This window comes from Hypanus sabinus, chromosome 5, assembly GCF_030144855.1.
Source record: "Hypanus sabinus isolate sHypSab1 chromosome 5, sHypSab1.hap1, whole genome shotgun sequence".
NCBI classification, from domain to species: Eukaryota; Metazoa; Chordata; class Chondrichthyes; order Myliobatiformes; family Dasyatidae; genus Hypanus; species Hypanus sabinus.
Window position 1 is genome coordinate 179,080,910 of NC_082710.1, and position 15,019 is coordinate 179,095,928.

At 44.9% G+C, this 15,019-nt stretch overlaps 1 protein-coding gene across 1 annotated transcript in view; it reads right to left on the reverse strand.

The window, feature by feature from the left end:
• Positions 1–12,442, reverse strand: part of LOC132394840 (uncharacterized) — a 69,541-nt gene extending 57,099 nt beyond the window's left edge. Inside the window, exons 1-5 of the mRNA XM_059971245.1 lie at positions 12,009–12,442; positions 11,836–11,931; positions 5,776–6,009; positions 4,748–4,770; positions 4,533–4,651 (exon numbers count right to left, since the gene is read on the reverse strand). Of these exons, the coding sequence (XP_059827228.1) occupies positions 4,533–4,651; positions 4,748–4,770; positions 5,776–6,009; positions 11,836–11,931; positions 12,009–12,419 (883 nt within the window). The 5' untranslated portion in view covers positions 12,420–12,442. The remainder of the gene's footprint in view (positions 1–4,532; positions 4,652–4,747; positions 4,771–5,775; positions 6,010–11,835; positions 11,932–12,008) is intronic.
• Between the last annotated feature and the right edge of the window lie 2,577 nt (positions 12,443–15,019).

Genomic DNA, 15,019 nt, shown 5'->3' on the forward strand with positions numbered 1-15,019 from the left:
TCGGAGTAAAGGAAACAGTGCACAGGATGATGAGGGAATTTTATTGGTGTAACGTGAGGAAAGATATTATTAATTACTGTAGAGGGTGCCAGGCGGTGGGAAAACCTAATCAGGCCATCCCTAAGGCACCACTTCGGCCGATACCTGCGTTTGGTGAACCATTTTCCAGGGTCATAGTGGATTGTGTAGGTCCATTGCCAAAAACTGCAGCTGGTCATCAGTACTTGTTAACAATTACGTGTGCTGCATCTAGGCTCCCTGAAGCCATGCCTCCAATTGTCTAACCATGTCAGCAACTTCCCTATAATACCACGGGCTCTTAACTTGGGAAACAGCCTCATGTGTGGCACCTTATCAAAGGCCTTCAGAAAGTCCAAATATACAACATCCACTACATCCCCTTTATCTATCCCACTTGTAATCTGCTCAAAGAATTCCACCAGGTTCGTCTGGCAGGATTTTCCCTGAAGGAAACCATGCTGACTTTATACCATCTTGTCCTGTGTCACCATGTGCTCCATCACCTCATCCATAACAACTGACTCAAACACCTCAGCCACTGAGGTCAGGCTAACTGGTCTATAATTTCCTTTCCGCTGCCTTCCTCCTTTCTTAAAGAATTTTCCACTCCTTCGACACCATGCCAGACTCCAATAATTTTTGAAAGGTCATTTCTAATGCCACCATAATCTCTAATGCTACATCTTTCAGAACCCTAGGGTGCAGTTCCTGTGGTCCAGGTGACTTATGTACCTTTAGGTCTTTCAGCTTTTTGAGCACCTTCTCTCTTGTAATAGTAACTGCACCCACTTCTCTTCCTTCACACACAACATCAGGCATACTGTTAGTGTCTTCCACAGTGAAGACTGATGCAAAATAGTCATTTAGTTCATCCGCCATCTCCTTGTCCCCTGTTATTATTTTCCCTGCCTCATTTTCTGGCGGTCCCATATCCACTCTCATTTCTCTTTTATTTTTAACATACGTGAAAAAACTTTTACTATCCACTTTGATGTTATTTGCTAGCTTGCTTTCACATTTCATCTTTTCCTTTCCAATGATTTTTTTAGTTGCTCTCTGTAGGTTTTTAAAAACTTCCCGATCCACTATCATCCCACTAATTTTTGCTTTGTTATATGTCCTTTCTTTTGCTTTTACAATAGCTTTGACATCCCTTGTCAGTCATGGTTGTACTATTTTACAATTTGAGTATTTCTTCACTGTTGGAAGAAATGAAAACATACTCACGTCCTGCAGCTTCCTCATTTCCCCAGAAACACACACCATTGCTGCTCTGCTGACATCCCTGCCAGCAGCTCTTTCCAATCTACTTTGGCCAACTCCTGTCTCATACCACTGTAATTTCCCTTACTCCACTGAAATACTGCTACATCAGCCTTTACTCTAGTGGTCACCAACCTTTTTAAGGCCAAGCTCCCCTACCTCGGTCATAGTCAAAGGTGACATTGACCCCCAGATTGATTAGTTACACACATGCACACTGGGGCAGAAAAGACCGGAAGTAAAACCCCGCAACCCAGAAGTAGAAATAATGTATAAACACCAGGGGTACACACCCTTTTTTGCACCATGGACCGGTTTAATATTGACAATATTCTTGCCAACCAGCCGATGGGGTGGGGGGGGTGGGGGTTGGGGATTAAGCACGACCGGAATACAGCGATACTCAAAGCAGGTTCCTTATGTCCAGTCCATTCCACAATTTAGTTTTTGCAGCTCTCGGCACTTAGCTTTTGTCCCACTTGCTCACGTTTTCTCCACTCAAAAAACTCAGTGGGTTTGTCTTTAAGTGCACGGTGCTTGGAATCAAGGTACCGAAGCAGTTTTGAGGATTTCATTGCCTCATTAGTCAGCCTCCAGGCCCAAACTGCAGCCTCCGCCTGCCCGCCCGCCGCCAGACACCCTGGCCGGGTGCGGTTGGTCATGGGTGGGGTGAGAGGACAAGGTCAGGTCCGGAGGTCCCCGTGCCGGTTCCAGTCCGGAGAAAGCGACAGAGCGGGGAGTGTGACAGGGTGCCTGCCCCCCCTGTAGGATCTATCGGCCAACAAAAGTTTGTATCAGCAGATCGCAGCGAGGTAGCTGCTCTGCTACTTACTGAACCCTGAGCCCGAATTAGATCGTCTGTGAGTATTTTAGCACCGGGTTCCCCACGAACATTCGGTGTGGTGAACAGGTTTAGAGATGGCGCCCACCTCTCCGCGCTCCAGGCCAGTACCAACGGCACTTCTCACCGGCCGCGTGAGGCGAACCAGTGATTCCTGGCGCGAGGGTATCACTGCGTTTAGGCATCTGATGACCTCGCGTGCGTTCAAGTTCAACAGTGGGCGTGACAGGGAGTGAGGAAAGGTGCAGCTGACTCATATCGTTTCCTCGCGGCCCAGTGGCTGGGGACCACTGAATTACACTGTGCAAACACAAAGTACACTACAGATGCTGTGGTCAAATCAACATGTACAAACAAGCTGGATGAACTCAGCAGTCAGCAGGTTGACTGCTCGTTTCAACGGATGCTGCCCGACCTGCTGAGTTCATCCAGTGTGTTTGTACGTGTTGAATTACACTGTGTAATGCGGGGGAGCTACACACACGCGCACTGGGCAGAAAGAACGGAACAAAACCCCGCAACCCGGAAACAATCTCTCAACAGTATTTGTGTATTTATTTTTGAATTTTTTTTGGGATCTACTGGGAAAGTCCCAAAGATCGACCGCTACTTTACTTGCTCCCTATCAAATTTCAAGTTAAACTCAATCATACTCTGATCACTGGTTCCTCAGGGTTTTTTACCTTCAGCTCCCTAATCGCCTCTGGTTCATTACATAACAGCCAATCCAGTATAGCTGATCCCCTCGTGGGCTCAATGACAAACTGCTTTAAATGCCATCTCTTAGGGATTCAACAGATTCACCCTTGAGATCCATTATCAGCCTGATTTTCCCAATTGACCTGCATGTTGAAATCTCCCATGACTACCAGAACATTGCCCTTTTGACACAGCTTTTCTATCTCCTGTTGTAATCTGTGGTCCACCACCCAGCTCTGTTGGAGGCCTGTATATAACTGCCATCAAGGTCTTTTTAACCTTGCTGTTTCTGAACTCAACCCACAAGTATTCAATATCTTCCGATCCAATGTCATATCGTTCTACTGATTTGATACCATTCTTTACCAGTAGAGCCATATCACCCCCTCTGCCTACCTTCCTATCTCTCCGATATAATGTATAACCTTGGACATTCAGATCCCAACTACAACCATCCTTCAGCCGCAATTCAGTGATGGCTACAACATCATACCTGGCAATCGGTAATCGTGCAACAAGATCATCCACTTTATTTCTTATACTACAGGCATTTAGATACAACAGCTTGAGTATCGTATTTGTTGTCCTTTCTGATTCTGCATTCCTAAAGTTTTGATACTCAGCCTGTTGGCTGCAACTGAGTTCCATCACCTGCCTGTCCTTCCTGACAGTCTGACTGCAGGCTATCATTACCATTTTTACCATCCGTCCTATCCCGAGTCCCTTCACTCCAGTTCCCACCCCCCTACAAAATTAGTTTAAACCCTCCCCAACAGCTCTAACAAACCTGCCCGCAAGAATATTGGTCCCCCTCGGGTTCAGGTGCAGCCCATCACTTCTGATCAGGTCATACCTCCCCCAGAAGAGATCCCAATGATCCAAGAACCTGAAGCCTGCCCCCTGCACCAGCTTCTCAGCCACACATTTACCTGACAGATCACCCTGTTTCTACCCTCACTGGCACATGGCACAGGCAGCAATCCAGGAATTGGTACCCAGGAGGTCCTAATTTCTGGATTAGAGAGAGGCAAGAGTGGACATCGGACTGCTGGAAAACAATGCTGGAGAGGTGGTAATGGGGGACAATGAAAGCGTGGGTGAACTGAAGACGTATTTTGCATCGGTCTTCACTGTGGAAGACACTAGCAGTATGGTGGAAGTTCCAAGTGTCAGGCAACGTGAAGTTAGCATTACTAGAGAACAGGTTCTTGGGAAATGGGAAGATCTTTAGGTAGCTGTCACCTGGACTAGATAGTGTACATGCCAGAGTTCAGAAAGAGGTGGCTGAAGAGATCGTGGAGGCATTTGTAACGATCCTTCAAGGATCACTAGATTCTTCAATGGTTCTGGAAGAATGGAAATTTGAAAATGTCACTCCACTGTTCAAGAAGAGAGAGCAAATAAAGGAAACTCTAGGCCAGTTAGTCTGACCTCAGTGGCTGGGAAGATGGTGAAGTTGATTATTAAGGAGGAGTTATCAGGGAACTTGGAGGCACATGATAAAATAGGCCATGGTTTCCTCAAGGGAAAATCCTGCCTGACAAATCAGCTGGAATTCTTTGAAGAAATAACAAGCCAGATAAACAAAAGAGAATCAGTTGATGTTGTGTACTTGGATTTTCAGAAGGACTTTGACAAGCCATATTTGGCATCTAATTATGACTTAGTAGTGTCTCATAAACAAGCACAAATGAATCTTATGTTTTACCGTGTTTAATGCCGCCAATCACTTCTTCCGATGCTATGTCGAGCAAATAGGGGTGATCGAATTTTTCAACCAATAGGGCACCATCTGTCACTGACAATGTCTGGGTATCATCACTCATCCTGTAAATATTATACATCTGGTTATAAACTGAACATCAGTGATACTTGAACTATTTTACAAATCCATACAGAGTTTCAGTAAAGACCATGTCCTACCTCCTCTTCCGACGAGCTTCCTCCTGAAATAAATCAAACACAGATCTCAATTGACTGAGACTGACCGTCAGCATCCGAACAGCAGGAATCTGAGACAAGTTATTAAAAACTGCCGAAAATTCTCACTTAACTTTCCCACTAACATGAACGGAGAAAGAGGGACATTGAACCATGGGAGAAAGTACAAGGAATATTTATGAGAATTATACGATAACTGAGAGAAGGAACTCACAGGAGAGACTGGACAGGTTTTAAGATTCTGAATGTATTTGATCAAAAATATTTCTGCTTGTGTGGAGACAATTAGTCAAAGATAAAAACATCAGTTGGTCGTTAATAGATCCCACAAGAAATGTCATGAAGAGAATGTGGAACTCACTGCTACAGGAATGGCTGAAGTGGAACAGCAGAGATTGAATGTAATGAGGGACCATGGAGTTGGGGACACTGTTACTGGGTGTGGTGAGTAGGTGGGAGGAGGCTTGTGCACCAGGGAAACTGATAGGAGAGAATGGACAGAAAGTCCTGTCTCTGATGAAAATGGGATATAATCTGATGAAGAATATTTCTGAAAAACAAAAGACAGTGCAAAATTCTCCAAAACAATGAACCTGATACAAACCAGATATAGATGGTAAATCCAATGTGTAGGTCACATTCTGGAATTCAACCTCAGTTCCCACTGATCAACAGAGAGACCCTCACACCCACTGCACCAGACACACTCACAGTCTGTGACTGCAATGGGATGTTACTCTGAGTCTTAGGGGATATTATACGTGGGAATCACAGAAGTGATCACTGGCTCAGTGCGACGATCAGAGTAAACATTCCCGAGAAGGATGCAGACTGTCCAGCGATGTACAGATGTTGTGAGAGGCCGGTTTGGAGACAACAACCCTGAATGGTCAAAACATCCATCTGGTTTCAATCAGTTTACAACTCCAGTATCAGTAAATCCCACACTGAGTTAAAATACATCATTTTGTGACTATGTACTTTTACAGGACCAAACTGAAATCTCTCACCATGAGGAATATGATATTGTCTTGTTGATCCATCTGTTCCTGTAACTTTGAGATTTCCTTGTAGATGGCATTTAAATTCTTTTGAATTACTTGAAGATTTTTCTCCATTGGATTTAGAATCCTCTCCTCTTCTTCCCTGATATCTCGGAGGGCACGCTGCTCTTTCTCAGTGATAATCCGGCGCAGTTCATCAAACTGGGATGTGATCTGGGACTGAACGCTTTGTGACTGTTCCTGTCGAAGGAAAGGAGAGGCTGGTTTATTATTTGGCCCTGATGTATTTCCTTATGATATGGAAGGGTCTGTCCAGTCCACTATCATCCAAGAGGACCACAACCTTGCCGTTGGGTTTGGAGGCTTGTGTGCCTCAATGGCCCAAAGAACTCTGTTGGCTGGAATGTGGGCTTTCTGCTTTGACTCTTGGTGGGGTCACAACAGTCAAAACATCTGTCTGGTTTAAATCAGTTTTCAACTACAGTATCTGTAAATCCCACATTGAGTTGATTGTCGGCTAAAAGAAGGTACCGGTTACTGAGAGAACATGCAAACTCCACGCAGACAGCACTGGAGGTCAGGATCGATCCCAGGTTACTGATTTGATCATTCTGACCGAATCTGAACTTGAATTTTCTTACCGAACAAAAAATCTTTTATCCAATTAAAAACTCTTCCACCAACCCCCCATCTTGTGCAGTTTGTGCATCATGTCATGGGCTTTTTCTATGTCAAAATACACTGCAACTACTGACTCTATTTGCCCGAGCCTTTCTTATTTCAGTCTCTAACCTTATCACTGAGTCTATGGAATTCCTTCCTTTCCTAAAACCACTCTGATAACTTACCAGCATTCCTCTCTTCTCAAGCTGATATGATAACTTTTCTGTTATCATATTTTCCATGATCTTGCATATATTTGACGTTAATGCTATTGGCCTGTAGCTGGTGTGTTTTGACGGGTCTTTGCCAGGTTTCCTTATTGGAATGACTACTGCTTCTTTCCACGCACTTGGTAATCTTACCTCCTCCCACAATCTGTTGTAAAGATGCAGCAACTTCAAGAGCGCTCCTTAGCCTAGATCTTTTTTAGCATAACATAGGCACACCTCAGGGTAGTGTGATTAGTCTGATACTTTTCATCATTATGTCTTCATAGAGGTACCAGTGGAGATAGGTAGGTCACTGTTTGCGGATGATGGGGCCTTGTGGAAAAGAGGTAGGAACATGGAGCATATAATTAGGAAGCTACAAGGATTAATTGATGACGTGGTGGAGTGGAGTTATGATTGGGGTTGCCCCCTAACTCTCAACTCACGTCCTCTTGTATGAATCTCCCCTTTTCTCAATGGAAAAAGCCTATCAACATCAACTCTATCTAGCCCCCTCATAATTTTAAATACCTCTATCAAGTCCCCCCTCAACCTTCTACATTCCAAAGAATAAAGTCCTAACTTGGTCAACCTTTCTCTGCAACATAGGTGTTGAAATCCAGGTAACATTCTAGTAAATCTTCTCTGTACTCACTCTATTTAGTTAATATCTTTCCTATAATTCGGTGACCAGAACTGTACACAATACTCCAAATTTGGCCTCACCAATGCCTTGTACAATTTTAACATTACATCCCAACTCCTATACTCAATGCCCTGATTTATGAAGGCCAGCACACCAAAAACTTTCTTCCCCACCCTATCCACATGAGATTCCACCTTCAGGGAACTATGCACCATTATTCCTAGATCACTCTGTTCTACTGCATTCTTCAATGCCCTACCATTCACCATGTATGTCCTATTTTGATTATTCCTACCAAAATGTAGCACCTCACACTTATCAGCATTAAACTCCATCTGCCATTGTTCAGCCCACTCTTTTAACTGGCCTAAATCTGTCTGCAACCTTTGAAAATCTACTTCATTATCCACAACACCATATCATCTGCACACTTACTAATCCAATTTACCACCCCATCATCCAGATCATTAATGTATATGACAAACAACATTGGACCCAGTACAGATCCCTGAGGCACCCCGCTAGTCACCGGCCTCCAACCTGACAAACAGTTATCCACCACTACTCTCTGGCATCTCCCATCCAGCCACTGTTGAATCCATTTTACTACTTCAATATTAGTACCTAACGATTGAACCTTCCTAACTAACCTTCCGTGTGGAACCTTGCCAAAGGCCTTACTGAAGTCCATATAGGCAACGTCCACTGCTTTACCCCCGTCAATTTTCCTCGTAACCTCTTCAAAAAATTTAATAAGATTTGTCAAACATGACCTTCCACGCACAAATCCATGTTGACTGTTCCTAATCAGACCCTGTCTATACAGATAATTATATATACCATCTCTAAGAATACTTTCCATTAACTTACCCACCACTGACGTCAAACTTACAGGCCTAGGTTTACCCTGAGAACCCTTTTTAAACAATGGAGCAACATGAGCAATACACCAATCCTCCGGCACCATTCCCGTTTCTAATGACAAAATATTTCTGTCAGAGCCCTTGCTATTTCTACACTAACTTCCCTCAAGGTCCTAGTGAATAACCTGTCAGGACCCAGAGATTTATCCACTGTTATATTCCTTAAAAGCGTCAGCACTTCCTTCTCTTTAATTGTCATAGTTTCCATAGCTTCCCTGCTTATTTCCCTTACCTTATGCAATTCAATATCCTTCTCCTTTGTGAATACCGAAGAAAAGAAATTGTTCAAAATCTCCCCCATCTCTTTTGGCTCCACACATAGCTGTCCACTCAGATTCTCTAAGGGACCAATTTTATCCCTCACTATCCTTTTGCTATTAATATAGCTGTAGAAACCCTTTAGATTTACTTTCACCAAAGCAACCTCATATCTTCTTTTAGCTTTTCTAATTTCTTTCTTAAGATTCTTTTTACATTCTTTATATTCCTCGAGCACCTCATTTACTCCATGCTACCTATATTTATTGCAGATCTCTCTCTTTTTCCGAACCAAGTTTCCAATATCCCTTGAAAACCATGGCTCTCTCAAACTTCTAACCTATCCTTTCAACCAAACAGGAACATAAAGATTCTGTACCCTCAAAATTTCACCTTCAGATGACCTCCATTTCTCTATTACATCCTTCCCATAAAACAAATTGTCCCAATCCACTCCTTCTAAATCCTTTCGCATCTCCTCAAAGTTAGCCTTTCTCCAATCAAAAATCTCAACCCTGGGTCCAGTCCTATCCTTCTCCATAATTATATTGAAACTAATGTCATTGTGATCACTGGACCCAAAGTGCTCCCCAACACATACCTCCATCACCTCACCTATCTCATTCCCTAACAGGAGATCCAATACTGCCCCTTCTCTAGTTGGTACCTCTATGTACTGCTGCAAAAAACTATCCTGCACACATTTTACAAACTCCAAAGCATCCAGCCCTTTTGCAGTAAGGGCATCTCAGTCTATGTGTGGAAAATTAAAATCTCCCACAATCACAACCTACAAATATCTGCTATCTCCTTACAAATTTGCTCCTCCAATTCTCACTCCCCATTAGGTGGTCTATAATACACCCCTATAAGTGTTACTACACCTTTCCCATTCTTCAATTTCACCAAATGGTCTCCCTAGACGAGCCCTCTAATCTATCCTGCCAGACCACCGCTGTAATATTTTCACTGACAAGCAATACATCACCTTCCCCTCTTGTCCCTCCTATTCTATCACACCTGAAGCAACGAAATCCAGGAATATTTAGTTGCCAGTCACTCCCCTCCTGACACCATGTTTCACTAATAGCTACAACATCATATTTCCAGGTATCAATCCATGCTCTAAGCTCATCCACCTTTCTTAGAATGCTCCGAGCATTAAAATAGATGCATTTAAGAAATTCTCCACCTCTTCCTCTCTAGTTATCTCTGACAGTGCAAACAACTTTACTATCTTCTTTTTCTTCCTTCTCCCATACATCTATTCCTACACTCTGGTTCCCCTCCCCCCCCCCCCCCCCCCCGTATCTAGTTTAAATCCACTGGAGCCTCTCTAGCAAACCTACCTGCAAGAATATTTGTTCCCCCTCCAGTTCAGATATTAACTGTCCCACCTTCCCTGGAAAACTGCCCAATTATCTATAAATCTGAAGCCCTCCCTCCTGCACCATGTCTTCAGCCACGTGTTGATCTGCACTATCTTACTATTTCTAAACCCACCTGCACGTGGCACTGATAGAAATCCTGAGATTGCTCTCCTGGAGTTCCTGTCCTTTAACTTGGCACCTAGCTCCCTAAACTCACCTTTCAGGACCACCTCACTCTTCCTACCCACATCATTGGTCCCTACATGGCCGACGACAACCGGCTGTTCAACCTCCCTCTTGAGAATATTGAGAAGTCGACCCAAGGCACCAGGGAGGCAACAGACCATCCGGGATTCTCGATCTCTTCCACAGAACCTCCAATCTGTCCCCCTAACTAATGAATCCCCTAACACCACTGCTCTCCTCTTTTCCCTCCCTCCCTTCTGAGCTGAGGGTCCAGTCTCGGTGTCAGAGACGCAACCACTGCAACTTGTCCCTGGTAGGTCGTCCCCACCAACAGTATCCAAAACGGTATACTTATTGTTGATGGGAACGGTCACAGGGGTGCTCTGCTCTTCCTGTCTATTCCCCTTCCCTCTCCTGACAGTCACTCAGCTACCTGTCTCTTGACTCTTAGGGTTGACTATCTCCCTGTAACTCCTGATTTTTTTCTGCCACTGTTGGTCACTGTTGGTCAGGAGCTGCAGCTGGATGCACCTTTCACAGGTGTAGTCATCAGGGACAGCTGTGCTCGCCCTGACTTCCCACATACTGCAAACGAAGCACTCAACTGCCCTAACTGCTGCCTCCATTACCTACTCCTAAACTAATTAGAGTAATTAAAGGAGCTTACCCGGCCTTTCCTCACCTGGAGTGAAGCTCGTACTCAGCCTCTGCTCGCTTTTTAAATTCCCCCGCTGATCTCAGAGGCCGTACTTCACGTGCTTGCGCAGTCGTGCCCTGTTCAACCTCCCCTCTGCCTGTTCTCGCCGAACCCTGATTGAGCCAAAGCCAAAGCCCAAACTGATATGTTCAGATTCATCCTCGGTTCCAGCAAGTTTAAAATCTTCTCACTCAAACATCCGGCAAAATGTACGTTATGAAGTCCTTCAGTCAGTCACAAGAGTTACAGATCAGGGAGGTCAGGTAAAATTTCTACGGGTTCCAGCTCATGTAGGGGTGAAGGGGAATGAGAGGGCGGATGAGTTGGCAAAGAGAGCATTAAAGAAAGAAAATATAGAAATGCACATTAGTATCAGCAAAGCAGAGGCTAAGTGTGTAATCTGGAAAAAATCATCCAAATGTGGCAAGAAAGATGGGACAGAGAGGGGAAAGGGAGGCATTTATATCAAATACAAAAGAGTGTTACAGGTACTAGGGTAGAGAGTGGATACAGAAGAGAGGAAACTGTGTGGACTAGTTTCAGGTTGGGGCACTGTGCACTAAACAAAACATTGTAAATGATAGGGACACACCAGACAGGTTTGTGTGAGGAATGTCAGGAAGAGGAGCCAGTAGAACATGTAATTCTGAGTTGCAGGAAGTTTAGGATACAGAGAGAGATGATGACAATTAATCTAAGGGAATTGGGGGTGCAGGAATTCACATTAAAAGGGTTACTGGGCATGGGTGAGAGGGTACAGGTCTGGGTACTTTTAGCTTTCTTAAGGGATACAGGTTTTTTTTATAGGATTATGATGAATAAGCAGGATTATGGTACTAGGATGGCCAAAGAAAGAAGGATAAAGTGTAGTTTAGGGTATGTGTATGTGTGTGTGTATGTGTATGTGTACGGGAGAAGGCATTTCATATGTTAAGTCTATCGTCTGATCCGCACTCCGGAGCAGAAGGTGGCGGTAATGCACCATTAAGCTGGGTGCCAACCGCCGAAGAGAAGAAGATCATCCCAGGTTACTGGAGCTGCGATACTCTGCTATTCTTCATTAAAGGGAACAAGACTGCACAACGATGTTGGAAATTCTGCTCAGGAGCCTCACCCGAACTCCAGAAATCTTCTCTTTCTGTTCCTGCTCCATTTCCTGGAAGTCTGCTTGTCTTTTTGTGAGAGAGTCCAAGGAAGATTTAACTCGATCCTGGGAATTAAAGGAGGAATGGATTAGACAAAAAAAGACACAACATAAACAGACGATCGAAAGCGGGTTATTTTTACCTGGTAAATGTTAACGGCTTCGTTAACCGGCATGAAGTTGTGAGACTTGTGTTCCCGCGCATCTCTACAGATCAGGCAGATCAGTGTCTTGTCCGTCTCACAAAACAGCTTCAGTTCTTCCTCGTGTTCCTCGCAGTGAAGTTTACTTTCCTTCCCTTTCGGCTTCAGGTGCAGTTTTCGAGCTTTTTCAGCCAGTCTTGCTAACACCCGATTGACCTTGAGGGTGCGGTCTGCAAACTCCTCTCTACATTCCGGGCAGGAGTTTCTCTCCCCACTTTCCCAACACTGTGTGATGCAGGAGCGGCAAAAGTTGTGTCCACACTCCAGTGACACCGGATCGGTGAAGAAATCCAGGCAGATGGGACAAATTGCCTCCTCGGTTAAACTCTCGACCTGTCCTTTCGAAGCCATGTTAACTCCCGGTACTTCCCGGTTCAAGGTCCATTCACTTTCCTTTCACGTTCGGGAGCCGCTGAACCCGGCAGTACCGGGAATGTCCACTAGGCGCGCTGCAGACTCGGGAATGAACAACGTTGCTCCAAGTGTTCTCTGGGCAGGAATCGCGGCAATTTCCACGTCAGGGTGGGATCAGAAACACATTAGAGAGGTCTGACTATAAATGAACCCGGAACGCGGAGCCTGGTTCAGTGTGAAGTACAACTGAAAGGGACAATTCCTGAAAAGCGAGATAGACGGTTGGCCTATGTCCCTGCCTGCTCCAGCCCCACTGAACATGTCCTCATACATTGTCTCCATTCTAAACCCTTCAGGTCAATCCCTCCCAACCCACATCCGCGACACTTCTCATGCCCTCATTCTCCTCAGCAATTTTCAATTCCCAGACACTGACCGCCTCATCTTCACCATGGATGTCCAGTTATAACTTCTACCCCCATCAAGAAGACCTTACAGCTCTCTGTTCCTTTCTCAATAAAAGAACAAACCAGTTCCCCTCCAGCTGGAAGGGCTGGTGCTCACCCTCACCAATTTTCCTTCCGCTCCTCCACCTTCTTCAGATTCGAGGGCTATCCATGAGTATCTGCATGAGCCTCAGTAATGACTGTCTCTTTGTTGGTTACATAGAACAGTCCATGTTCCAGGCCTTCCCCAGTAATGCTCCCAAATCTTCCTCAGAAACATTAATGACTGCATTGGTGCTGCTTCATGCACCCATGCTGAGTTTATCAATTTCATCAACTTTGCCACTAACTTCCACCCTGCACTTGAATTCACTTGGTCCATTTCAAACACTTCCCTCCCCTTTGCCCATATTTTTGGAAACAAACTGTCAACTGACATACTTTATAAAGCTACTGATTCCCACAGGTACCTTGACTATACCTCTTCCCACCCAGTATCCTGTAACTTTTCTAAACTCCTTCATTTCCACTGAATCTGTTCCCAGAATGCAGTTTCCCCTTCCAGAACATCAGGTATGTCCTCTGTAAAGAACGGTTTCCTTTCCTCCGCTATTGATGTTGCCCTTACCTGCATCTCCTCCATTTCCCGAACATCTGTGCTCACCTCATCTTCCCTCTGCCTCAACAGTGATAGAGTTCCTCTTGTCCTAACCTTCCAGCACGTAAGTGTCCACATCCATCACCTCATCCTCCATAAACCTCCACCATCTCAGAATAAGAATCAGGTTTATTCTCACCGGCAGGTGTCATGTGTCATGTCCTGTATTGTGTTAACGTAGCAGCAACAGTTCAATGCAATACATAATATAGAAGTACTATATACATATATATATAAACAACATGTGGTAGTGTTCATGGGTTCAATGGCCATTTAGGAATCGGATGCAGAGGGGAAGAAGCTGTTCCTGAATTGCAGAGTATGTGCCTTCAGGCTTCTGTACCTCCTCCCTGATGGTAACAGTGAGAAAAGGGCATGTCCTAGGTGCTGGGGGTCCTCAATAAAGGATGCTGCCTTTCAGAGACATCGCTCCTTGAAGACATCTTGGATACTTTGAAGGCTGGTACCCAAGAGAGAGCCAACTAAATTTATGACCCTCTGCAGCTTTTTTCGGTCCTGTGCAGTAGCAGCCCAAGCCAGACAGTGATGCAGCCTGTCAGAATGTTCTCCAGGGTACATCTATAGATGTTTTTGTTGCCATGAAGTATAATCGCTGTCTTGCCTTCTTTATAACTGCATCAATATGTTGGGACCAGGTTAGGTCGTCAGTGATCTTCACACTCAGGAACTTCAAACTGCTCACTCTATGTGTTCCTTCGTCTTACCCTTCCTGAAGTCCACAATCAGCTCTTTCGTCTTACTGACGTTGAGTGCCAGGTTGTTGCTGCGACACCACTCCACTAGTTGGTATATCTCACTCCTGTACGCCCTCTCGTCACCACCTGAGATTCTGCCAACAATAGTTGTATCATCAGCAGGTATATAGATGGTATTTGAGCTGTGCCTAGCCACATAGTCATGGTATCCGATCACCAAACACATCTTTACCTCCTCCCTTCTCTACTTTCCGCAGGGATCACTCCCTCCATGACTCCCTTGTCCATTCACTCTCCCCACTAGTCTCACTCCTGATACTTAACCCTGCAAGTGGCCAAAGTACCTATTCACCTCCTCCCTCACCTCCATTCGAGGACCCAAAATGTCCTTCCAGGTGAGGCAACACTTCATCTGCTGGGTCATTTATTTGCTCTGCCGCTCCCAATGCAGCCTCCTCGACATTGGTGAGACCTGTTGTAAACTGGGGTTCTGCTTCATCAAGCACCTCTGCTCCATCTGCCAAAGATGGAACATTTTACTTCCAATTCTCATTCCCATTCTGATCTGACATTCCATGGCCTTCTCTTGTGCCACGACGGAGCTACCCTCAGGCCGAAGGAAAAACAGCATGTAGTATGTTTGGGTAGCCTCCAAACAGATGGCATAAATATTGATTTCTCCTTCCCGAAAAAAAAATTCCCTCCCTCTCCCTTCTTCTTCTATCCCCCACTCTGGTCCCTTACCTTCAGATTCCTGACTATCATCTCCCCGTGCGT